General features: G+C 41.7%; 1 protein-coding gene across 1 annotated transcript; it reads left to right on the top strand.

Moving 5' to 3' along the window:
- Positions 1-1,412: 1,412 nt before the first annotated feature.
- Positions 1,413-27,527, top strand: CPN1 (carboxypeptidase N subunit 1). Its single transcript, XM_040254209.1, has 9 exons — positions 1,413-1,746; positions 6,167-6,366; positions 13,213-13,368; positions 16,000-16,182; positions 17,605-17,716; positions 20,243-20,382; positions 21,575-21,674; positions 24,297-24,415; positions 27,246-27,527. The coding sequence occupies exons 1-9, from the start codon at positions 1,527-1,529 to the stop codon at positions 27,402-27,404; spliced, it is 1,389 nt and encodes a 462-aa protein (XP_040110143.1). The 5' UTR covers positions 1,413-1,526; the 3' UTR covers positions 27,405-27,527.

The following is a 27,527-nucleotide window of genomic DNA, read 5'->3' as shown; positions in this document are numbered from 1 at the left end:
AACATTCACATACTAGTTTTTGTGTAGATATATGTTTTTATTTCTTTTGAGTAGATAATCTAGGAGGAGAATTGCTGGGTTGTATCAGTTCAGTTCAGTTCAGTTCATTTGCTCAGTCGTGTCCGACTCTTTGCGATCCCATGAATCGCAGCATGCCAGGCCTCCCTGTCCATCACCAACTCCCAGAGTTCACTCAGACTCACGTCCATCAAGTCAGTAATACCATCCAACCATCTCATCCTCCGTCGTCCCCTTCTCCTCCTGCCCCCAATCCCTCCCAGCATTTTCCAATGAGTCAACTCTTTGCATGCGGTGGCCAAAGTACTGGAGTTTCAGCTTTAGCATCATTCCTTCCAAACAATACCCAGGACTGATCTCCTTCAGAATGGACTGGTTGGATCTCCTTGCAGTCCAAGAGACTCTCAAGAGTCTTCTCCAATACCACAGTTCAAAAGCATCAATTCTTCAGCACTCAGCTTTCTTCACAGTCCAACTCTCACATCCATACATGACTACTGGAAAAACCATAGCCTTGAGTAGACAGACCTTTATTGGCAAAGTAATGTCTCTGCTTTTGAATATGCTATCTACGTTGATATAGTAAGTATATATTTAAACCTTTAAGAAACTGCAAACTGTTTTCCAAAGTGGCTGCACCATTTATATTCCCACTGGCAATGTATGAGGGTTCTAGTTTCTCCTTGTTCTCAACAACACTTGTTATTATGTCTTTTTGATTATAGCCACTAGATGTGGGTATAATGTGATACCTCATTGTGATTTTAAGTTGCATTTCCTTAATGACCAATAATGTTGAACATCTTTAATGTGCTCATTAGTTATTCATATGTCTACTTTAGTAAAATGTCTATTTAGATCTTTTGCCCACTTTTAAATTGGGTTAGTTTTATTACTGGGTTGTAAGAATTCTTGATTTATTCTGGATATATTGTCAGATACATGATTGGCAACTGTTTTCTCCCAAAATGTGGCTCACTTTTTCATTTTCTCATTGGTATTTGTTGAAAGATTTTTGAAGGAGAAAGGGACAAGACACAGCTGTGCTTCAGAAAGATAGGATGTAGAATGGATCAAAAGGATAAGCGTTCTATTTTAATACCCTTCCCTACATTGTAATATAGGGAAGAAGGACAGGCCAAGCTTCTCAAAATTCTCTGGGAATCAAAGGGTTATAAGCAGCTATTTACTGAAGCCTATTTACAATCCAGTTAATCAGTAAACTAGAATCAGTGAAACTACCCAATCTGGGAAACTGCAAAAACCTTTCAAAAGGTTTTCATGGATTAGGAGAGGCAGAGAAATGGGGGGAGGGGAGATGAGTGCCTATTCCAGAGCTACAAAAATCATTTCTGGCTTTGGCCAGACAATTCTGAACTTTCTTCCCAGGTGCTGTCACACTGGTGTTTACTAGCGGGAAACAAGAAGAGCTGGTTATTGGCCCTTGGATTTTGACTGGTTACTGGGAGAAGCAGGGCCTATTTTAGTCTCTGAAAAAGCCCAGCAAGATGTCAGACCTGGTCTCAATCTTCCTCCACCTCCTTCTCTTCAAGTTGGTTGCCCCAGTGACCTTTCGCCACCACCGCTATGATGACCTCGTGCGGATGCTGTACAAGGTGCACAATGAGTGTCCCCACATCACTCGGGTTTACAGCATTGGGCGCAGTGTGAAAGGGAGACACCTCTACGTGCTGGAATTCAGCGACTACCCCGGAATCCACGAACCCTGTAAGCCCTGAGCGTGTGTCTTAAAGTGTGTGGCGGCAGGACCCTTGCCTTCCAAATCCAGTAACTGGGTTGGTTTCTGGGATACCTGTGAAGTATCACCACTTCCCCAGCCTGTGCTAAGTATTTCCTTACTTAGCCCTCAAGCTGGCCCAGCCTCTGGAGAGCTGCAACCCCAGTTCAAGCTCCTGTCCGCTGCTCCTGTTTGGGTTCTGTTTGTTCAAGACCTTAATGGTAAAAGAGTGAGTCTTCTTCCCTGCTCCCTTCCCATCCCTCCTGCACTCCCCTTCCCTCCCTTTTTCCTTGCTTGCTATTTCTGTCCTGCCTTTCCCTATCCAATGCCTCTGCAGAAACAATTAGCTCTTCTGGTTCTGCCGGGAAACTTAGAAGAGTTTAGGGATAGCTCTTTGTGGAATGACCGTGTAATCAGAGTCTGGGATCCTGGAGAAAATCTGAGGTCTGGGTTATTCATTTTATTTATTGCATTATTTATTATTTGTTACTATTATAAAAGCAATCCATGTTTGGATTAAAATAAAAATTAGATAAGGAAAAACCCTTATCCATAATCTCACCACACAGAGATGACCATCGTTAACATATTGTTGTATCTCCTTGCAGACTTTCTTCTTTGCATTTTTAAAATGAAGATGGAATCATACTATATCTGCTTTTCTCATCTCCTAGTCTTTGATGAATAGCATACATGTCTGGAAATGTAGATCTGCGTTATCATTTTCAGCTGCATAATATTCCATGGTTGTATGGTTATACTTAACAGTTCATTTATTGATAGGCATCTAAGTTGTCTCTAATTTCTCAGTGCTTTTGCTGCTTTACCTATCAGCAACTGTAACATGCAGATACACCATTTCCTCTTTCAAACTGTTAACTTCAAGTCTCTTTTCCTCTCTACTTCCATACCCCTCAGCTTAGCCCATTTTACATCACAACCTGCCTAACTGGTTGCACTGGGCTCCCAACTGTTCTCCTAACTCCTAACAGCCACCACTCTCTAAACCCTGCATTTAAGACACAGATGCCAGATGGCCAAATTATTGACATAATCACCTCACTCCCTTGCTTAAAAACTTTCAATGGCAATCTTACCCCCGTGGGTGGCACTCAGCACCCACTGGGTGGCAATCTTACAATCCATGACAGCTTCAGAATATTATGTGGTCAGTGGGGGGAGGCGTGTGAGGGGTGGGGAGCCTGGCTCAAGGAAGGCTTCGTGATTAGCTGATGACCAGGGCCTTGCTTTGAAGACGCACTCGAATAGCAAGCACGCTTCTTTTACTCAGGTTGCATGTTTATTTAGGAAGCTTGTGGATGCTAATGGGCATTGTAGGCTTAGCCCTTCATTCTGTGCCCCTTTCTTAAGGCCCCCTATTTCTAGCATTCAAAGCCTTTCCTGAAGCTTTTTATACTATTCTATCTCACTGATCCCTCTTTTCTCTGATGCCCTGTTAGCTGTCCATCCATTCATTCCTTTCATCCATTCCTTAATTAATCCACAATTATTACTGATTACCTACTCAGTACAAGCATTTTGGTAGACTCTGAATATAGCACAGAGAATAAAACGAAGACTCTGCTCCCAGGGTCTTAATTCTAGTGGGATAAGACTGGCAATAAATAGGTAACTAAATAAATATAATTATATCAGCTGAAATAAGTGCTGTTGAGAAAAAGAAACCAGGAAGGAGAGATGGAGAGTCATGGAGGATTATGGATTGAGTAGAGCAGGGGTGTTGCTTTTTAGGAAAAGCTTTTCCTTTGAGGTGATTTTTGAGCACATGATGGAGGTGCCATACTGATATTGGGAATGAAACTGCTGCACAGAGGCAGGAGCAGGAGTGTGCTTGGCATGTGTGAGGAACAGCAAGGAGGCCCCTGTGGCCCCAGCAGAGAGAACCATGGGAAAGCAAGTCAGTGCAGAGTTGTCAGGGCTCAGGGGGCAGGAGGAGATCATGTGAGGCCTTACAGGCCTGTTCAAAAATTTTGCCTTTTGCTCTGAGTGAAGTGAGAAGCCTTTGGAGAGTTTTAAGCAGAGGAGAGAGATGACCTGACTAAAAATTTTGAAAGATCACTCAGAACAAGGGTCGGCAAACTAGAGTCCTGAGGGCCAGCTACCTGTTTTGGTAAATAAAATTTCACTGAAATGCAGTCATACTCATCTGTTTCTGTATTGTCTATGTCCGCTTTTACTGGAAGCATTGAGTAGCTGCAGTGCACACACTATAGCCCTGGAAGCCCAGAGGATTTCCTGTCTGGTCCTTTACAGGGAAATGTTGCCAATCACTGACTCAGGAGAATAGAGTTGCATGGCTAGGCTGATACAGGGAGTTCAAGTAGGATATTTATTGTAATAATTCAGGTATGCAGATGTCAGGGCTTGTAACAAAATTATGGCAGGGGCTGTTAGGAGAAATGGCTGCATTCTGGATATATGGAAAGTAGAGACAAAAAAATTTTATATTGAGCACCTACTCACAGCAGGGCACTATGCTAGGTTCTACAGGGCAGTGGTTCCCAAACTTTTGGATTTCACAGAAGATAAAAATATATATGTATTTTATATATATATATATACACACACACACACACATATATATATATAATACTTTTTAAATAAATAAGATTGGAGGGGACTAAAATAGATTTTCCAAGTTTTATTTTAATGAACAAGGATATTGAAAAATACTACCTGCCATCTGCTATCACCATCCTTTCCTAAAATAAGCGATAACACCAAGAAAGGCCTCCCTTGTGTTTCAGCTGGTAAAGAATCCGCCTGCATTGCAGGAGACCTGGGTTCCATCCCTGGGTTGGGAAGATCCCCTGGAGAAGGGAAAGGCTACCCATTCCAGTATTCTGGCCTAGAGAATTCCATGGATTCTATAGTCCATGGGGTCGCAAAGAGTTGGACATGACTGAGCACCTTTCACTTTCTAACACCAAGAAAAGTAGGAAAGACATGATAAGAGCAAGGAAATATACTAAGATTAAAGAATGCGCGTGATAGAAAATCCACTACACAATCCTTAGGAGTTATAGACATTCCTTTGGGAAAGACTGCTGTAGCTTTGCTAAGATAAATAGCAATGGATTGTGTCCTAAAGAAAGTTTAAAATGCAAGGGCCAGGTCCAGTAAAGAAAATAGGATGTGTGCAAAATTAAAGTAGAAGTTCAGAGTAGAAAGTGGTAAGTATAATAATAGAGAAGTTTAATAGTGAATTCACTCCCAGCAAGGAGAATCGAAGTTGGTTTCATGGAATAAGGAGCATTTGAGCCTAGAAGGACGGTGAGGAGGACGTGGAAATGTGGAGATGAAGAGGCACAGAATCAGAAAAGGAATGGAGGCAGGAAAGCGTTAGGTGGAAGGGAAATCACTTGGCTAGAGCTTTTCTCCTTCCTTCCTTTTAAAAGTGGGGTAAGAATGATTTTCCTTAAGTGATTCTAGAGGCTCTTTTGGAGAAGGCAATGGCACCCCACCCCAGTACTCTTGCCTGGAAAATCCCATGGACGGACGAGCCTGGTAGGCTGCAGTCCATGGGGTCACGAAGAGTCAGACACAACTGAGCGACTTCCCTTTCACTTTTCACTTTCATGCATTGGGGAAGGAAATGGCAACCCACTCCAGGAGAATCCCAGGGATTGGGGAGCCTGGTGGGCTGCTGTCTATGGGGTCGCACAGAGTTGGACACAACTGAGGCGACTTAGCAGCAGCAGCAGCAGCAGAGGCTCTTTTAATGACCTCAATTCTTACTTCAGTTGCACAGTTAACATAGCCAACGAAAAGACTAAGGAATGAGACAAACATAGACTCCTTCCTATTCTGTGCCTCAAGACACAGCATTCTCAGATGTGTAGGGGAGATTTTAGTTTCCTGAGTACCAGGAAAATTATATTTTTAACTGATACAATTAGGAACTGTTATGCTATAACTTAGAGGAGTCTAGGCTAGCAGATCTTGGGAAAGCACCATCCTTATCCTGAAAAAGTTTGTCTCTGAGAAGCATTAAGCTACCTCTGGGCTTTGACCTCCATTGTTAATCAGCCAGGTGATCTCAGACAAGTTACTTAACCTCTTCCATATGCCATACCCTCATCCTGAAGGTAATAATGCCGACTTTACAGATTTTCTGTGAAGATTAGCAATAACATAAATGCCTAGTGCACAGTAGAGTTTTAACAAATAGTAGACATTATTATTCCTGGCATGACTTGTTGTAGCATTTGTAGTTACAGTTTATTCAAAGAGGGCTCAGGGGTTGTTGGAAAAGACCTAACAAAAGCAAGAGGTTTTCTTTTATTCATTACTGAAAAAGAAGGAAAGTGTCCCTTGGCACTGCTAGGAATCAGCAGCACTTACTAGCTTTTCCCATCTTCTTCCTGCGTGTATTTCTCTCACTTGCAGTGGAACCGGAAGTCAAGTACGTGGGGAATATGCACGGCAATGAGGTGCTCGGCCGTGAGCTGCTGCTGCAGCTGTCGGAGTTCCTGTGTGAGGAGTTCCGCAACAGGAACCAGCGTATCGTCCGGCTGGTGGAGGACACGCGCATCCACATCATGCCGTCCATGAACCCTGACGGCTACGAGGTGGCCGCTGCTGCCCAGGTACCGACCTCCAGGGGGAGGCCCTGCACAGAGCAGGGCCATCTTAAGGGTGTAAGGAAAAGCTGGGGGAGCAGGTATCGTCTCTGCCCACTGTAAATGCCATGGTATGACAGAGAAAAAGCTGGAGAAATAGAATGAAGTTTGAAGACAGGTTCAGCCCTGTAGCACCCTAGGCAATGAATGCGGCTTTGCTCTGAGCCTGGATTCCCTCTCTGCCTTTCCAGCTGAGCTCTGTTTCATTACGAGGATCAGTGAAGCAATATCAGTGACAACACTTTGTCAACTGGAAAATACTAAAGAGGTACGAAAGGATATTGCAAAACAGCCCTCCTTCCCGGAACTTTAGGCTTCAACTACTAAGTATTCTTCTCCCTCCCACACTACATTTCAATTTGTATTTGAAGGGAGAGAAGAAAATGTTCTCCACAATTGTGGGTGTGGCAGGTTAGTTCTTCACATTTTAAAAATAATAAAAATAATAAATTATAAATAATAAGTATATAATTTATATAAATAAATAATGATAATAATTAATAAATTCTTTGCATTTATTTACATTTCTGTATGGCTTTTTCCTCTATTAGTATAGTACTGAGCCTTTGAATTCTTTATTTTAGGGTCACATTGGCCAGGGGACAGATGAAAACAGATGTTTATGGGCTTTATTTCCTAACATAAATTCAAACTATCATTATGCCTAACTTTAAATCAGTGATTCTTTTGTGGCTGTGCATCAGAATTGAGGATAAAGATATTCAAAATATGATTCCCAGGTCCTGCCCCCACCCCCAAATCTACTGAATTAGAATATGTTCCTTTAAAAGCTATATTTAAACCTGTTTTGTTTGCGGGTTTTTGGTAGGAGGTATAAATTAAAGAGGTTTTTTTTTTCATTTAAAAATATGTTTGTTTGGGGGTAGTCTTGAAATGTTTTTAAGACTAGACTTCACCACTTTACTTTTTTACAAATTTTGTTTTATTCTGACAAGGACTGTTCAAGGTGAAATCTACCCCCTTAACAAAGTCTTAAGTGTATAATACAGTATTGCTGATTATAGGTAAAATGTTGTATACCTGATCTCCAGAACTTATCTATCACTCAACAAAAAAAATTATGACCCTTCATTAGTAATTTCCCATTTCCCCCTCCTCCCAGGCCCTGACAACCACCTTCTACTCTCTGACTGCATGAATCTGACTGCTCTGTCCTGTACAAGTGGAACCACTTGGCATCTCTTCTTTAATGACCCATCCTGGTTTAACCTACTTGAGGACAGGGCCGACAGGTGAATAGCAGCAGGGAGGGGAACGCAGCCAAATATTGAACTAAACCCAAATTTCACCCTTATAATCTTACAACCTCCTGCTGACATGACTCAACAAATGAAAAAATCAGAACAACAAAGCATAACAAAAAAAATGTCATCTCCCCTCTGGATATCAGAGAGGTGGACACTACTGTGCCTGAAGACTTAAGTTTCCAAAAAAGCAGGACAATTTGAGGGTGGTGTTGGGGAGAGCCCAGCCTGGCTGCTTTCTTCCTAGTAGCCCTTTCTTGTACAACAGTAGGAAGACAAGGAGAAGCACATCAGACCTGCCCACATCTTTTGTGTGATGGGCTGGGGCTGGGGCTAGGGTGGGGGAGTTGGTAAAGCCCCTGCCAGCCCACTAGATCCTAGAGCTATCTATCTCTGAGGAGCTAGTCACCTCTGTTCATCTACTGTGTACTTGTTCAAAGGGAGCAGATCTTGAACCTGAACCCAAAAGAGAACCCATCATGTTCTCCAACTCCCAGAGCTACCTGCCAACCTATCTGTGTTGCTATACAGGGAAGACCTGCCTGGCCATCTAAATTTAAAGCCACCTGTAGGGAATGTAGAATAATGTGGCTTTACCTCTCAAAGACGTTCAAGTCCTAATCCTTGGAACCTGTGAATGTGTTATATTACATGGCAAAGGGAATAAAAAGGTTATTAATCATCTGACCTTAAAATATCCTAGATTATTTGGATGGGCCCAGTGTAACCAACTGAGAAGGCAATGGCAATCCACTCCAGTACTCTTGCCTGGAAAATCCCATGGATGGAGGAGCCTGGTGGGCTGCTGTCTATGATGTCGCATGGAGTCAGACACGACTGAAGTGACTTAGCAGCAGCAGCAGCAGCAGCAGTGTAACCAACAGAGAAGGCAATGGCAACCCACTCCAGTACTCTTGCCTGGAAAATCCCATGGATGGAGGAGCCTGGTGGGCTGCGGTCCATGGGGTCGCTACGAGTTGGGCACAACTGAGCCACTTCACTTTCACTATTCACTTTCCTGCTTTGGAGAAGGAAATGGCAATCCACTCCAGTGTTCTTGCCTGGAGAATCCTAGGGACGGAGGAGCCTGGTGGGCTTCCGTCTATGGGGTCGCACAGGGTTGGACACGACTGAAGTGACTTAGCAGCAGCAGCAGCAGCAGCAGTGTAACCAATTGTGCAGGTTCTTTAAATGTGGGCGAGAGAGGCAGGAGATCACAGTCAAACAGAGATTTGAAGATGTTCTAAGGGATTAGAGACTTCAGAAAGAACATAACCCTGATAATATCTTGATTTTGGTCTTGTGAGACCTGTTTCATTCTGCTGACCTCCAAAACTATAAGATCATAAGTTTGTGCAAGTTTAAGCCCTAGGGTTGTGGTAATTTTTTACAGTAGTAATAGGAAGCTAATAAGCGAACCCTGTGAGTGGGAACTTTCTGTTAAGGGAAGTCTTGACTGTCAGCCTAACTACTGACGTGTGTGAGTAGTAAGTCAACTGATAGGTAAGTTAGCATAACTATTAACATGAACAGTTATGAGTTACGTTGATATGAATGAGAAAGCAATGGAAACATCTGGAAGCATAACAAAAATCAGTATTTCATAGATCTCATAGAAGTGAAAAATCAAACTCCACATAGAAAAATCATATAAATATTTTCTACTGGAACAGAATTGCTGTAGAATGTCAAAAAAATGTTTTCAGTGAGACCTAAGAGTAAAATATGAGCATGACGCCGTGAAGAATAGATAAATCTGAGAATAATAAAGAGTTCTTAGAGGAATCAAGAGTAGTAGTACATCTGTGAGTTTTCAGCCTTCTATTGTTCATTCATTTACCCTATTTCCAGGAATGGCCACCAATTTAGGCTCTCCCCTCTCAGTCCCAAAGGGCTCCAGTGGACACTATTCCCCTTCTCCAATGCCAAACAGAACATCAAATAGAATTTCAGTTTTGCAAGAGCCTGTGAGCTTATCTCTGTCCTACTACTTTATATATTTATTGCTTATATTAATATCTATTTCTCCATATATACCATGAATTCCTGGAAAGCTAGTATAATGCCACATTGTTTCTTTCCCTAGAGTGTTGCAGAGGGCTTTAATAGAGATAAATAGATGTGGATTGATTAAATGGATGACTGAAAGAATGAATATGTGACCAAATAAATGATGAAATGTGAAGTGTGAGCAGAGAGATTAAAGGGTCCAAGAAGCTGATATTGCTCAGAAGAAAGATAATCAACGTTCCTAAGTAAAATAAATAAATAAAGGGGGAGGATAGTTTCCACTTTGGAAAACCAGTTTAGCAATTTCTGAAAAAGTTAAATATGAATTTACTTTATGATCCAGAAATTCTACTCTAGGTATTAGAAATGAAAACATATGTCCATGCTCAGACTTGTACATAAATGTTCATGGAAGCATTATCCACAATAGCCAAAAAGTGGAAACAAACCAAATGCCCATGTACTGGGTTTAATAGTATCCCCCGCACACACCAATTCATGTCTACCTGGCACCTATGAGCATGACCTTATTTGGAGATAGGGTCTTTGCATATGTCATCAAGCTAAAGTGAAATCATACTGGATTAGGGGACCTAAGTCAAATATAACTGGTGTCCTTATAAGAAGAAAGCAATTTGCACTCAGAGACACAGATATATGAGGGAGAAGGCCGTATTGAAGATTGAAGTGGAAATTGGACTGAAGTCTCTACAAACCAAGGAATGCCAAGGACTGCCAGCAACCACCAGAAGCTAGAAGAGACGAAGAAGTACCTTCCTCTACAGACTTTAGGAGCATAACCCTACTAACATCTTGATTTCAGACATCTAACCTCTAGAACTGTGAAAGAATACATTTCTCCTTTTATAACCCACCTAGTTTGTGGTCATTTGTTACAGCAGACCCAGGAAACAAATATAGTCTATTAACTGGTGAATGGGTAAACAAAATGTGATAAATCCATATAATGCAATTATTCAGAAATAAAAGGGAATGAAGTACTGATACATGCTATGAAATGGAAGAACCTCAAAAACATTTTCCCAGTGAAAAAACCCAATCATACAATATATGATCCCACTTATTGAAATGTCTGGCAAAGGCAAATCCATAAATATTGAAAGTGATTACCTACAACTGGAGTAAAACCAAATAGTCATTGTAAATGGGCATGAGATTTCTTTTCAGGGTGACAGAAATATTCCAAAATTGTGGTAATGGTTGCACAATTCTGTAAGCATACTAAAATTCATCAAGTTATACACTTAAAATGGGTGAATGTTGTGGCATATAAGCTATATCTCATGAAACTTTTTAAAAATAAGAGGTGCTTCCCTGGTGGCTCATTGGTAAAGAATCTGCCTGCCAGTGCAGGAAACACAGGTCCGGGAAGAAATTTGTTTGATCCCTGGTCCGGGAAGATCCCACATGCCGCAGACCAACTGAGCCTGTGTGCCTCAACTGTTGAGCCTATGCTCTAGAGCCTGGGAGCTGCAACTACTGAGCCTACGTGCTGCCACTACTGAAACCTGTGTGCCCTAGAGCCTGTGCTCCACAACAAGAGAAGCCACTGCAATGCGAAGCCAGCACACTGCAACAAAGGGTAGCCCCTGGCCTTTGCAACTAGAGAAAAGCCCTCACAGCAACGAAGACCTAGCCAAAAAATAAATGCAGAAATAAAAAATAGGAGTTCCCACCCTCCTACACGATTGATGAGAATGTAAATTGGTGCAGTCACTATGGAAAACAGTATAGAGGTTCTCAATGTATGGCAAAACCAATATAGTATTGTAAAGTAAAATTTAAAAAAATAATAAATTAAAAAAAAAAAAACACCTAAAAACAGAGCTACTTTATGCTCCAGCAATCCCATTCCTGGGCATATATCTGGAAAAGATGAAAGCTCTAATTTGAAAAGATACATGCACCCCAGTTTTCATAGCAGCAGTATTTACAATAGCTAAGACATAGAAACAGCCAAAATGCCCATCAACAGATGATTAGTTTAAGAAGTAGTATAAATATCCAATGGAATACTACTCAGCCATAAAAAGAATGAAGTACTGTCATTTGCAACAACATGGACTGGCCTAGAAATTACCGTACTAAGTGAAGTTCAGTTCAGTTCAGTTGCTCAGTCATGTCCGACTCTTTGTGACCCCATGAATCGCAGCACGCCAGGCCTCCCTGTCCATCACCAACTCCCGGAGTTCACTCAGACTCACGTCCATCAAGTCCGTGATGCCATCCAGCCATCTCATCCTCTGTCGTCCCCTTCTCCTCCTGTCCCCAATCCCTCCCAGCATCAGAGTCTTTTCCAATGAGTCAACTCTTCGCATGAGATGGCCAAAGTACTGGAGTTTCAGCTTTAGCATCATTCCTTCCAAAGAAATCCCAGGGCTGATCTCCTTTAGAATGGACTGGTTGGATCTCCTTGCAGTCCAAGGGACTCTCAAGAGTCTTCTCCAACACCACAGTTCAAAAGCATCAATTCTTCGGCACTCAGCTTTCTTCACAGTCCAACTCTCACATCCATACATGACCACAGGAAAAACCATAGCCTTGACTAGACGGACGTTAGTTGGCAAAGTAATGTCTCTGCTTTTGAATATGCTATCTAGGTTGGTCATAACTTTTCTTCCAAGAAGTAAGCGTCTTTTAATCTCATGGCTGCAGTCACCATCTGAAGTAAGTTCAGTTCAGTTCAGTTCAGTCGCTCAGTCGTGTCCGACTCTTTGCGACCCCATGAATTGCAGCACACCAGGCCTCCCTGTCCATCACCAACTCCCAGAGTTCACTCAGATTCACGTCCATCGAGTCAGTGATGCCATCCAGCCATCTCATCCTCTGTTGTCCCCTTCTCCTCCTCCCCCCAACCCCTCCCAGCATCAAAGTCTTTTCCAGTGAGTCAACTCTTCGCATGAGGTGGCCAGAGAAAGGCAAATATTACAAGTTATAAGTTATATCACTTATTATATTATTATATATGTGGAATCTAAAAAATAATACAAGTGAATCTGTATACAAAATAGAAACAGACTCAGAGAAAACAAACTTATAGTTACCACAGGGGAAAGAGAGGGTGGAGGGATAAATTAGGAGCATGGCATTAACAGATACAAACATAATACATAAAATAGATAAGCAATGAGGATTTACTGAATAGAACAGGTAGTTATGGTCAATATCTTATAATAAGCTATAATGGAAAATAATCTGAAAAAATACATATGCAACTGAAAAAATTATATTTTCTTTTCACATATACCTTTATCATTCTGATTAAATAGACATAAACATTTTTTAAAAAAAATATGGGTTCCCATTATCCTGAAACACCCTTCTTTTGTTCGAGCTTCTCCTGGGATCTCTACCTCGAGCACATGGTCAACATGAATCATGCCACTGGGACTTTGGATAAGTTAAAGAATAAAATGTTACATTATTTCATAGATTGAACTAATGAGTTAAAAAAAAAAACAAACCATACAGTGTTCTTCCTAAACTTTCATCTTTCATTTCTTCCTTTTCCTACTAGGAACGGGACATCTCTGGGTATCTGGTTGGCAGGAACAATGCAAATGGAGTGGACCTGAACCGTAACTTCCCTGATCTCAATACCTACATCTACTACAATGAGAAGAATGGAGGCCCCAACCACCACTTGCCCCTTCCAGACAACTGGAAAAGTCAGGTATGAGATGAAATTTGCGTGCAGAAGCAGGTAAATCAGCATCTGGGATTTCTTCTCTCGATCTTCACATCAACTAAACAAACAAGAATGAAGCAACAACCCAATTCTGTGCTAATCTATTCAGAGCAGTGCTGACCATATCGTATGCCTCTTTGTATTTCTTGCCTCCCTGAGCATAGAGCCCCATAGTTTCCATTAGGATTCACAAGATGTTTGATGTTAGTGGTGAAGGAGGTAAAACTGGTATCATACTGTTGCACACACAGCACTTTACAGTCTTAGAGAACTCTTTCTCAGCTAGCGTATCATCATAAAACTGTGGTAAATGCATCAAGCAGTGTTATCCATCCCCATTTTATAGATATCACTTATAGAAAAAATAACTTAAACTCACACAGATAGCAACCAGGCTTCAACAACACGTGAACTGTGAACTTTCAGATGTTCAAGCTGGTTTTACAAAAGGCAGAGGAACCAGAGAGCAAATTGCCAACATCTGTTGGATCATCGAGAAAGCAAGAGAGTTCCAGAAAAACATCTATTTCTTCTTTATTGACTATGCCAAAGACTTTGACTGTGTGGATCACAATTAACTGTGGAAAATTCTGAAAGAGATGGGGATACCAGAACACCTGACCTGCCTCTTGAGAAATCTGTATGCAGGTCAGGAAGCAACAGTTAGAACTGGACAGGGAACAACAGACTGGTTCCAAACAGGAAAAGGAGTACGTCAAGGCTACATATTGTCACCATGCTTATTTAACTTACATGCAGAGTACATCATGAGAAACGCTGGGCTGGAAGAAGCACAAGCTGGAATCAAGATTGCTGGGAGAAATATCCATAACCTCAGATATGCAGATGACACCACCCTTATGGCAGAAAAGTGAAGAAGAACTAAAGAGCCTCTTGGTGAAAGTGAAAGAGGAGAGGGAAAAAGTTGGCTTAAAGCTCAGCATTCAGAAAACACAGATCATGGCATCCAGTCCCATCACTTCATGGTGAATAGGTGGGGAAACAGTGGAAACAGTGGCAGACTTTATTTTTCAGGGCTCCAAAATCACTGCAAATGGTGATTGCAGCCATGAAATTAAAAGATGCTTACTCCTTGGAAGAAAAGTTATGAACAACCTAGACAGCATATTGAAAAGCAGAGATATTACTTTGTCAACAAAGGTCCATCTAGTGAAACCTGTGGTTTTTCCAGTAGTCATGTATGGATGTAAGAGTTGGACTATAAAGAAAGCTGAGCACCAAAGAATTGATACTTTCAAACTGCAGTGCTGGAGAAGACTTGAGAGTCCCTTGAACTGCAAGGAGATCCAACCAGACCATCCTAAAGGAGATCAGTCCTAAGTGTTAATTGGAAGGGCTGATGTTGAAGCTGAAACTTCAATACTTTGGCCACCTGATGCAAAGAGCTGACTCATTTGATAAGACCCTGATGCTGGGAAAGATTGAGGGTGGGGAGGAGAAGGGGACGACAGAGGATGAGATGGTTGGATGGCATCACTGACTCAATGGGCATGAGTTTGAGTAAACTCTGGGAGTTGGCAATGAACAGGGTGGACTGGTACGCTGGAGTCCATGGGATCGCAAAGAGTCGGACATGACTGAGCAACTGAACTGAACTGAACTGACAGGAGAACATTCTACATGTCAACATTACAGCAGATGTATTGGGAGTAGGAAGAGATTGAAATTCATTGTTGTAAACCTGTAATTTTCAGATATATTTATTAAACTCCAAATTTCTGCAGCTGCAGAAGCTACTGGAAAAGTGGATGAGTTGAAGAACACTTTCTTTGTTACACAAGAGAGGCCAAACTGGAATTCTGAGCTCAGAAACCCTGGGCCACTCCTCTTCAAATTGCTCTTTTTCTCCCTTTCTCCCCCTTTTTTATTTAAGAGGCTTTATTTTTTTAAGGAATTTTAGGTTCACAGCAAAATTGAATGGAAAATATAGAATGTTACCACATATTCCCTGCTTCCCATTATCAACATCTCCCACCAGAGTGGTACATTTATTGCAATGATGAACCTACATTGACTTGTCATCATTACCCCCAAATCCATAGTTTCCATTAGGGTTCACTCTTCATGTTGTATATTCTGTGAGTTTTCACAAATGTATCATGACATTTATCTCCCATTTTGCATCATGCACAATAGTTTCACTGCCCTACATGACGTCTTTTTACCTATTTTGAATAGTGGGATTTCACATGAGATTTCATTTTGAAAGTGTTCCATTCACCTAATTTGTTACACTGTCAAGCAAAAGATCAAAATTTCCCTGTCTGCACTTCTTGTATCTGGTAGAACTCTCTTTGCTTTATTCAGGCATGCCATCCTCTCAGGCCACTTCCTGTCAGACATTCCATTCTGTCAGGCCACTTCCTGTCAGACATGCCATCCTTTCAGGCCACTTCCTGTCAGACATGCCATCCTCTCAGGCCACTTCCTGTCAGACATGCCATCCTTTCAGGCCACTTCCTGTCAGACATTCCATTCTGTCAGGTCACTTCCTGTCAGACATGCCATCCTCTCAGGCCACTTCCTGACAAACTCATGTGAACAGCCATTTGGCTTTAGTTGTAGCTTCACCACCAAGCTCTCATCTCTCCTCAGGTAGAACCCGAGACCCAGGCTGTGATACAGTGGATCCGCTCCTTCAACTTTGTCCTTTCAGCCAATCTCCACGGAGGGGCAGTGGTGGCCAATTATCCATATGACAAGTCCCTTGAGCACCGGGTCCGAGGTTTCCGCCGCACCGCCAATACCCCCACACCCGATGACAAGCTTTTCCAGAAGGTATGCAGAACGGCCATCTGTCCAGGAAGAGGAAAGTGGGGTTCAGGAGAATGACAGAGGTCAGATCAGTTAACACAGGACCCTATTAGGAATGAGTCAACTGAAAATGATTGAAAATACCTCCTGCTCATTAGGAGCTTACAATCTAGTATATTACATTTTGTTTTGAGTGATAAACCATACATTTATGAAAGAGTAAATAAATAGGAAAGCTTTATAGTACAGTTACCACAATGTAAAAAAATACTTGTTAGTGATAAGGAAGAAATATACTGAAAGCCTGATAGTGCTGGTGGTAAGCTAGAGCATTAAATGTGAATTTTGGGGGCTCTAATTTACAGTTTTATAGTAATATGTCTGTATAAATGTAAAATATACCATGCATAGGAAAAAGGCTTATATAATAGTTCGAAACAGCAATAGAATAAAATTAACAAATTAGCTATTTTATAGTTAATATTCTTAATAATATATAATTAATACAATAATTGGAATTCCCTGGTGGCTCAGATGGTAAAGTGTCTGCCTGCAATGCGGGAGACCTGGGTTCAATCCCTGGGTCAGGAAGATCCCCTGGAGAAGGAAATGGCAACCTACTCCAGTACTCATGCCTGGAAAATTCCATGGATGGAGAAGCCTGGTGGGCTGCAGTCCATGCGGTCGCAAAGAGTTGGATCGACTGAGCGACTTCACTTTCACTTTCTTTCAATAAAATAATAACATTATTAGTATTTCAGTTTTTTTTTTTCTGGCTGAGTCTCATGACTTGTGGGATCTTAGTTCCCTGGCTGAGGATTGAACCTGGGTCCCCACATTGAAAGCACCAAGTCCTAACCACTGGACTCCAGGGAATTCTCCTATAATAACATTAATTCAACAGTTAATGAATTACATAGAGAATAACACCAGTTGTTGCTTTGCAAAGCAAATATATTATTGTATTTTCTTCTCTAGTAATTTCATTTTGTGCATTGTTATAAAATAGTAATGAAAGAAAAGGATAGAGATTTTGAATATATCCCTGTCCCTTTAACACACATCTCTCACTCCCAATACATAATTCCTTTTGTGATGAAGACCTGTCTTACTTGCTTCTTGATTCTCTCTTGCAAAACTCAGGTGGAAACTGAGGTACACTTGGAAAAGTGCTTGTACATGATTGAATGCCGCCCCTCATTTTGCACTTGAAGAAATTTAGGCCCAGTGTAGTGGGAACAGCAGCAGATAGATCTCCTAACTCTAGTCCATTCCACACACATGCACATACCACCTCTCCATTTCTCCTGGTATTTTCTTTCACAAAAGGAAATAATCAGTTGTTTCTACCTAGTGGGGTTCTTGGCTTCACTCTGCTTCTGAGTATGAGCATTGCCATATGAGTTGGGGACACTCAAGGTCATTTCTCGCCCACTTTACCTGTAGCTGGCGAAGGTCTACTCCTATGCACATGGATGGATGCACCAAGGTTGGAACTGTGGGGATTACTTCCCAGACGGCATCACCAATGGGGCTTCCTGGTATTCCCTCAGCAAGGGTAAGAAGAATGCTGGGCGCAAGAGTGCTGTAAGCTGAAGGAGACTGGGACTCATTTCTCCTTTTAAATTGTCAATTGATTTTTGCATCCTGTCAGAGATATGACAGGAATGCTATTTTGCATTCAAGTAGAGATCTGAAAAATGAGAAGCCTTAAGTTGGCATTTAACATCATCTTGTAATTCTTTAAAATGGAGGTTGGAACACTGTGTGGTCCTTTAGAACTGATGGTTCACGTAGTGGATTAGATCATAGGAATGTAGTCAAGTGGTTAAGAGTGTGGTCTCTAAGGTTACATTGGGTTGAAACCCAGCTTGACCATTCACTAGTTATGTGGCTTCAGGCTAATTACCTAACTTCTCTGTGCTTCAGTTTCCTCATTTGTACTTTAAGAATAACACTACTTGCATTAGGATTTTTATGTAAGTCTTAAATAAAATAATGCACATAGAGTATTTGGAAATGCCTGCTTTATAAATATGAAGCTTTTTCTTAAGTGGCATGAGGTATGCCTCATATAGCAAAGATGAGGAGAGATGCCAGGCTAGACAGACCATTCCTCTGATATGTATTCTTTGTACCCTGCCTGTCCATCTCCCATCAGCAGGGATTTGCCATGGACATTGGCCACTGATAACATGGCAGACATCTCTAGCAAGAGGCTCTTTTCTCTATTCTTTGGGCTTTTCCCATCACTGAGGTCAAGATGTAACCTCTGTTTACAAACCTCCAGTAGATAAAGAACCTAAGGATAGGTAAGAGCTGAAGTAGGAAACCAGGTTCTCTTAGGAATGATGTTGCAGCAGCTCTCTTCTCCCATCCTCTCACACCTGACCGGTCAGAGCCCAGGTAGTAGAAACTCGCTGGTGAGGGCTGAGCTGATGGCTTGTCCTATGGGGACTGGGAAGGAGGAACGGTAGCAAGTCATCATGTACTAGGAAGATGACAGACTTCTTGTGGCCAAAAACTCACTTGAACCCAAAGCAAGAAGATTGAACTTTACTTTATTTGGTTTACATTAGGAAAGCAGTAAGTTGTTGTTCAGTCACTAAGTTATGTCCAACTCTTTGAGACTCCACGAACTGCAGCATGCCAGGCTCCTCTCTTTTCCACCACCTCTTAGAGTTTGCTCAAATTCGTGTCCATTGTGTTGGTGATTCTGTTTAACTCTCTCATCCCCTTTGCAGCTCCCTTCACCTTTTGCATTCAGTCTTTCCCAGAATCAGGGTCAAAGCAATAAGTGCTTGTGTGCTAAGTCGATTCAGTCGTGGCCAAGTCTGTGCGACCCCATGAACAGTAGCCCACCAGGCTCCTCTGTCCATGGGATTCTCCAGGCAAGAATACTGGAATGGGTTGTCATTTCCTTCTCCAGGGGATCTTCCCTACCCAGGGATTAAACCCACGTCTCTTAAGTCTCCTGCATTGGCAGGTGGGTTCTTAACCACTATTGCCACCAGGAAGCCCCAAAGCAATAAGTACCCCCTCCCAAATGTAAAATATAAAGTATACTTTTTCAAATACTTGTTCTTCCCTTTCCCTTCCCATTTTCTGGGATAGCATAACCCATGCCTCCACTAAATCATTAATCATTTAGACATTACCCCTAATTAAATGGGTTTAATTCCAAGATCATGAAGTTTATATCAAAATGATAGTGAGGTTTCTAGACCAGCATCATCAGCATCACCTGAGAACTTGCTGAAAAAAAAAAGCAAGTACTGGATACATACTGAGTCAGAAACTCTGGGGCTGAGGCCCAGCAATTTGTATTTGGCCGAAAGTCACAGCCTTCTAGGTAATTCTGATTCAGGGAGAGAATCAATGTAACAGGCTAGAGTTGTTCTCCAACTTTCTCCATTCTTTAATAAAAGCTGTTTGCACTCATCAGCTTAGAGAGCAGGTAAAAAGTTGATTAGATGAATAATTTTTAATCCCAATAAGTTTGTGAGATAAATACCATTCTAATAATCAGAAATATATTCAAAAGTGATTGATTCAGTTGAATAATATGCAGGATAGAAATAGGCAAGCATTTGATGAAGAAAAACTATATCTGCCTTCTGCTTTCTCTGGAGTCTGTTTTTCTAGGATAACTATTTCCAAGTTGGTGCTGTGTTCTCAGGTAGGAGAAAGGGTGTGAAAGCAAGATAACCATCTCATCTCCGACCTCCCAGATCTGAAGAATATCACAGTCCAAGAGAAGAATCTGTCCCCTGAGAGCAGTAATTGTCTGATATGAAGGCATGAGTAATAAGCAAACCTTGGTATGATGAGACAAGAAGTGAATTTAAGTCATGAAATGGAAGAAGTAGGGAATGGAGACCACACAGTGGGCATTTATGAAGGGAGAAAACTGGAAAGATAGATGGACATGTGAATTTGAGAACTGGGGAAAGGGTTTATAGAGGAGAAAAATAATGGAGATGAAGAGGTAGAACAGCAGGTGATGGGGACGAGAGTGTGGAGAAATTGAGTGTTGAGTGGGGAACTTGATTATACAATCCTGCCACTGCTCTCTTTCCCCTAGGAATGCAAGACTTTAATTATCTCCATACCAACTGCTTTGAGATCACGCTGGAACTTAGTTGTGACAAGTTCCCACTGCAAGAGGAATTACAACGCGAGTGGCTGGGTAATAGGGAAGCCCTAATCCAATTCTTGGAACAGGTAAATTCTGTATTTTAAGTATCCTGGTTACAGAAAGGGAAGTGTTTTCTGATGGTAGGCAAGGTATTTTGTATGACTCAGGTCTGACTTTTGCTCTGACTCAATACAATAGATCTCAGCTTTTCTACCAGTGAAATTAATTCATTCCACTTTGTTGAGCACAGCTATTTGTCAGAGACTGTACTCTGTGCTGAGGATTAAGAGTAAACAAATATATATGTCTGCATGTATGCAGCTCATATTCCAGTAAGGAGAGACAGACAGTAAATAAAATAATTTGTAACATGTTAAATGCAAAATGCTATGAAGAAGGCCTTACAGAGAAAGTAACATTTAAACAGACTTACAGGAGGTAAGGGAGTAAACGGGGAAAGGGGGCTCCCTGATGAAGTCATAGTAGCAAATGCAAGGCCAACAGTAAGCAGATGAAATGATGCTCAGAATCGCTGGAGAAATGTAAATCAAAGCCACAATGAAGTACCACCTCACACTCATTAGGATGGCTGCTATAAAATAGCAAGTGTTGTGAAGAAATTAGAACACTGGTGAGTGTTGGTGGGAATGTAAAATGGTGTAGCCACTATGAAAAAACAATGTGGTGGTTCCTGAAAAAAAAAAAGTGAAAACAGAGCCGCCATATGATCCTGCAAAACCAATCAGGGTATATATCCAGAAGAACTAAAAGCAGGATCTCAAAGAGTTATTTGTATACCTGTATTCAGAGCAGCATTGTTCACAGTAGCCAAAAGGTGAGAGCAACCCAAGTGTCCACTGGTGGATGAAGGGACAAACAAAATGTGACAGAGATACAGTGGACGTACAACCTTAAGAGAGAAGGAAATTCTGCCATGTGCTACAATGGGGGTGAACCTAGAGGACATTATGCTAGGTGAAATAAGCAAGTCACAAAAAACAGCAATTTTATTTATACGAGATATGAAGAGTAGTCAAATTCATCGATATAGAAAGGAGATGAGTGACACGATTTGACTTAGATTTTAACAGGATCACTCTGACTACTGTTTTGAGATTACCGGGGATTGTGGTGAGAACAGAAAGACCAATCAAGAATCTGTTACCATCATCTTTGTGAATATCAAGTGCAGTAGCACATGGGGAAGGGCTGTGAGGACTCTCAAACGTGGCACAAATGTTTTGTGAACATAACTATACACTATAAACTTTCCTACAGGTCCACCAGGGCATCAAGGGAATGGTGAGGGATGAGAATTACAATAATCTTGCAGATGCTGTCATTTCTGTCGGTGGGATTAATCATGATGTCACTTCGGGTAGGTGGCCACTGCTTTTATGAGAAGGGAGCCTTTACTGCTTCACTGTCTTCAGCATAGTCAGGAAGCCAGTTTGTAAGCCAGTGAGACCAGCAGGGACGTCAAGGACACTGGAGGTAGGAGGGGTTGGAGGAAGGAAGGATAACAGGATTGAGGATAGGAATTAAGAGACAAGGGCCAGGAAGATGCAAATGTGAACATCTCTCTCAGCATTCAGGAGTCACTGCCTCATACTTTGTGAGGAGTGTTTTCTGGGATTGAGGTTATTAATAGCTCTCATACTGATGTGAAATGGGATAGAAAAGAAAAGGACTGTAAAACTGATGTTTAGTCTTGACCCCAAGCCAGGCATTTCGCTACAGCTCTGTTTAGGAAATAGTTGGTAAGATGTATCCCATAGTAGGCTCCCGGAGGGCAAGATTGATGGTGGGAGCAGGTCTTCTTGGAACCAACTTGAAACCTTCTAGAATGGTACAGACTATCTCATGGCACAAGGGTATTACAAACTGCCCTAGCCCAGTTTGGTCAGGCCCAACTCTCAGGGGTTTGGTGTTGTTTGGTTGGATTTTCATGTAGAGTAGTAGCTCCCAATGGCTAGGGGCAGGTGAGATTTGCCTGCCTCCCCCAACCTTGACACCAGCATGGCTCAGCCACATTTCACCATGCTAGCTTTACCAAGCAGGCATCTTACAGCTCAATCTGTTTAAACTGCATGAAATCTCAATTTTAAGGAGATAGCTTACATTCTTTAAGGTGCTCCCGACACCTCTTCCATGAACAGTTCATTCAAGGCAAAGGCAACAACATTCTAAAGGCAGAATTCTGTAGACTCATAGTCAAGCATCAGACACCAGATTCTTCCAGTCCAGTTACTGGACCCAGGACTGTTTAGGGAACCACGCTCTGACACCCCTAAGAGCTTCAGGGCTTGCTAGATTCTTATATCCTATTCATGCAAGGGTGGGAAATGTCTCATTCTAGTCAATCAACATATGTTGAACACCACGAATTTCAGCAATAAGAACTCACTTCTAACACACAGGATACTAAATTGATAAATTACTCATTTCACTACTGGAAGAGCTCATTGCTAATGTTCATTATGCTACTTAGCAAGGCATCTAGTATTGCTAAAAGATAAAGATAGCTGAAGCCATTGTAATAGCTGCATCTGGAATTAGGCCTTTCTGGTACAGTGGTAGCTAACCACTCCTAGTTGGAGCCTCTAATTAAAAGAAAATGACAGTCCCCAGGGTATAACAATGTATCCAATGTATGCATTATAACTCACTGCTTTGACTAAGGAATTTTAAAGTAAATTATAGACATTATAAGTAGCAGAGACTTCTTCATTATTTATTATCTCTCATTGTTAATTGCATTTATTATGTCAGTTCTTTATTGCTGTTACAATAAAAAGAATTTTAAAGGCACAGTCATAATTTATTCTAAAGAAATATAAAGTCATTAGCAAAAATACTACATCCCTGTCTTGAGAAACAGGCTTTCTTTTCAGTTTTACTTTCCCCTTGTGATGGTGATGGAAGAAATATTAGAAATAAGATTCTCAAAATCAGATATTTAGGTCATTTAGTCCAGCCCTCCCACTCAATACAAAATTATATACAAGAGAGGAAGGCTCAAGTGGGAAGGGATATATATATTATATATATTTATAATTATTATTGATTCGTGTTGATGTATGGCAGAGACAACCAAAACATTGTAAAGCAATTATTCTCCAATTAAAAAAAAAATTTACACTTATACAACACCACTGACATCGGGTTGTTTGAATCATGTCCACTGATACAGGTTGCACACTGCACAACTGTATAGCTTTTCTAGAGCCCCTCATTCCATTCAGTCTCTGCTCACTTTCAAAAGGCAGTTCATTCCTTTTTTGGTAACTCATATGTTGTTGAATTTTTACTTCTTTCCTCATTCTTATTTCTTTATGTAGACATCGTTTCTTCACAATAACTTTTCAGATGTTGAAACAAAGATCTCCTGTCATCTCTTTACCAGGAAAAACATTCATAAATCTTTCAACCTTTCTCTTAGTGACCCTTCAGCGGACATGAGTTTGTTTTAAAATGCATGCAGGATCTAAAATTAAACATAGTACTCTCAGTGCAGAGCACAGTGAAAATTCTACTTCCCAGGAGCTGAGGCCCATGATCTTAAAATGTTATGACAGCCTATGATTGTTTTAGATCTTTACCAGTTTCATCATGCTGTTTAAAAAAATTAAGGGATGATTTGGGAGAATGGCATTGAAACATGTATACTATCATGTAAGAAACGAATCGCCAGTTTATGTCCGATGCAGGATACAGCATGCTTGGGGCTGGTGCACGGGGATGACCCAGAGAGATGTTATGGGGAGGGAGGAGGGAGGGGGGGGGTTCATGTTTGGGAACGCATTTACACCCGTGGTGGATTCATGTCAATGTATGGCAAAACCAATACAGTATTGTAAAGTAAAACACAGTAAAAATAAAAATAAAAATAAATTAAGCTTGTGGTCAGCTAAACCCCTCAGATTGTTTTTCATATCAAAGCCTCATCTGGGGCAGATTTCTCATCAACAGACTGAGTTGTATCCTTGTAACTCTTAAGGGTCCCATGGCGATTACTTCCGGCTGCTGCTTCCAGGCACCTACACTGTCACCGCTACAGCACCTGGGTTCGACCCAGAGACCGTGAGTGTGACCGTGGGTCCTGCGGAACCCAAGCTGGTAAGTTAGGCTGACCTGTACAGAGCACTGTAAAGATCACATACGCAGAGTTACAAATAATCAATTGTATAGTTCTAACCTCTGCCGAGCTTCAGTCTTTCGCCACCTAAGAAAAACAAAATTAGTGCTCCCTTGTGCTAATTTTTCTTCTGTCATTCTTGTGTTACATCCTTCCCCATTTCTTTTGGTTTTTCCTTTTCCTTCTCTTTAACGTAGCATTGTGATTAAAACACTGCCAGATTCTAAATCCAGCTCACTTGTCTGCAGACCTTGGACAAATTACCTGATTGCTCTCATCGTCAGTTTCTTCCTCTGTTAAATAAATGGTGATAATAAGGCCTCTTTCACAAGAGGTTGGAATGAGAAGGTGCACATAAAACATTTAGTACAATGACTTACACGTAGAAAGTGCTCAACAAATCCCAGAGACCTTGTCCAGATACCCAGGCTTACAGTCTTCGCCGTCATCAGTAAGGACCACCACCAGATGGCACTCTGCCCCCTTCTGGTGCCCATGTGCCCAGACAGGGTTGCTTTCCACTCACCTCCGTGCTTTTCAATATTCAACTCTGCAAAAGGCTTTCAGACAGGATGAGAAGTGAAAAACTTTTTTGATCTATAGCCTGGGCCTTTTTATCTTTAGTCATTTTGGATTGGGATCTCAGAGCCAAAGAAACTCAAAGATCATGGACACTAATCCTCAGGTCTCTCAAAGGAAAGGTAATGAGGCCATCCTGGTTAATGAGCATCTATGGACCTTTCCCTCGTGTCAGGCCGTCCCTTGGGCCCCTCACTCTGTCCTATTCCTTCTCTATACATCCTGAGAACTTAGCAGACCTTTCTGCCCTTTCCGTGTTAACTCAATGCAGTCAAATATCTTGCCTTTTCAAATAGTTATAGGTACAATTCTTTGAATAGCTATTGTGTGTCAGACGTTACCTGAGAGCTTTCCAGAATCATCTCATTTAACCTTCATAACAACCCTGTATATAATCCCATTTGTGGCTGAGGAACCTGAAGCTCAAAGAACAGGAGTAACTTCCCCAGTACCCCATGGTGAGTAAGTGAGTAAGTGAGTAAGTCCCTCTGCAGGACTTTCAAGGCAGCTTTCTCAGCCAGTCTCTTACATGGCCTTGTACTGAGCTCAGCACCTGTGTTCATAACCTCTTTTTTTAACACAGGAGTCACAGTAAAGAGCTCTTTAAAGACTTTGAAAATTCCTTTGAAATTTCTAGACAGCTCAAGCTTTCCCCTGTCCTAGTCCCGCCACTCCCTTCTTCTGCAGGATATAAACGACTTCTACTTGCAGATGCGCGAAGCAGAGAGTAGCTCTTCCCTGGCAGGCTGTTAACCTGCTCCCAATTTCCCAACCAGTGCACCCTCTCCCTTTGTCCTTGTTATCCCCCTGCTCCTCATCTACCCTAAAATCAAATGACTGTTAGGCAGCTGCTTACAGAAGTCTTGCACTATGTGTAAGTTTATTCAATTGCAAATTCAAACAAGGACAAATCCTCTTGAGTAACAAATTAGGCTTCAAAAGATCTTACCTCCATTCTCATATAACCTTTAAATGAATTGATATAACCCATCATGGTATCACGTATAACTAAGAGGGGAAAAAATTTATCTTTTGGATACATTTCTCAGGTACAGTCACAACTAAGAATCCACTTACTGATCCCAGTTGAGTCTCTTTCCCATTCTAAAGCAGAGATCTACGTGGTTGAAAGAAAAGAAAAAAAGATCATTTGCTAGAGGGTTTTTGTGCTACAATTAAAACTCTTTCAAGTATCTCCAGGAGTCCAGTGTTTTCCCTGTGGCTTCCCTCGCTGCCGTCCAGATGTCCCTCGCCTTTCATTTCCTCTGTCCTTGCCTCATTTGTTGTCTCTCTCTCTCTCTCTCTCCCCCTATTTTCCTTTCCTTGATCCTTATATTGACACTATATATAAGAGATAGTACTGATACACTACAATTGGCTCTGATTTCTCCGGCTTTGGGAAAACTAGCTGGCTGTGGGTTTTTTCCCAAAGGGGCAGGAAATAACCCCATGAAGAGGTCTGTCTGTCACATGTTTTCCAACTCCCAGCTGGCTTCAGCAGCTCAGTCTGTTCCCAGGGCCTGAGAGCCAAGGATGCCTCCAGGGAGTGTGGTTAGAACACGTCGCCACACCCTCGCCTTTCCCTTCCTGGGCCAGAGCTGTAGGGCCCAGATCCCACAGCCCACAGATCCCACACTTGTCAGTCAGAAGCATTATCACCTCCGTGTGCATGGCCAGAAGGAAGGTTTCAGTGTACTGCTGGAAACAGGCATTAGTGCACGAGGACACTGAGAATTTAAGAATCCGTACGAACAGTCTGTATTGCCTCTATTTCCAAACAATTAGGTTTGGAAGGTTTAGCTCTGAAGGTCTGAGGCATTCTTTGGCTTGCCTGAGCACAGTACCTGTGACTCATGTAGTCAGCTTAAAGGTGATGACTGTGGCACCATGAAATCTTAACTCTTGTTTTGAACAGCAGTGTTGGCAAAAAATCATGCCTTGAGTGTAGATATTTTTTGCTATTACATATAAAATAAATGTACGTTAAGTTCATCCAGATATACCCTATGTATTATCCGTTATGATGAGCCATTTTGGGGGAAATATGAGCCAAGCCTGTATGACACCACCCACACTGGGTGGTTGCTGTGATATTCTCCTCAGTTCCTTGTCCTCAGGACCTGGAACCATGGTAAAGCAGGATCCAAACTGGTCTTCCCCCAATTTCAGTTCTAGGAAATGGAAAACTGATTTCTGTGCTCTCCTAGCTTCTTTTTTTTTTTTTTCCCCCAGGTTAATTTCCAACTCAAGAGAAGCACCCCTCAAGCAGCCCCTAAGAGGAGAATTCCCAACTCAGGGCATAGAGGCAGAGTCTTACCAAAGAAAGTGCAGCCCCGGGCAGCTAGGAAAAAAGAAGCGATGATGAAGCAACCCCAGAGAGGCCCTGCCTGAAATCCACAGTGCCCTGGGCAATGCTTTGGAAAGGCTTTGTTCCTGCTCTCCCACCAGAAGAAGCATTCTTTCTATTTTATTATCTGAGACATATTTAAATATAAACATATTCAGAACAATTCA

Source organism: Oryx dammah, unplaced genomic scaffold, assembly GCF_014754425.2.
Source record: "Oryx dammah isolate SB20612 unplaced genomic scaffold, SCBI_Odam_1.1 HiC_scaffold_14, whole genome shotgun sequence".
Classification (NCBI taxonomy): domain Eukaryota; kingdom Metazoa; phylum Chordata; class Mammalia; order Artiodactyla; family Bovidae; genus Oryx; species Oryx dammah.
This window is presented reverse-complemented; position numbering and strand designations above follow the sequence as displayed.

Excerpts from the sequence above, each read along its gene's own strand:
- CPN1 (XM_040254209.1), top strand. The coding sequence starts at position 1,527 with ATGTCAGACCTGGTCTCAATCTTCCTCCACCTCCTTCTCTTCAAGTTG. Across the intron at positions 13,369-15,999 it reads CAGACAACTGGAAAAGTCAG|GTAGAACCCGAGACCCAGGC; the intron begins GTATGAGATGAA and ends ATCTCTCCTCAG. Across the intron at positions 24,416-27,245 it reads GTCCTGCGGAACCCAAGCTG|GTTAATTTCCAACTCAAGAG; the intron begins GTAAGTTAGGCT and ends TTTTTCCCCCAG.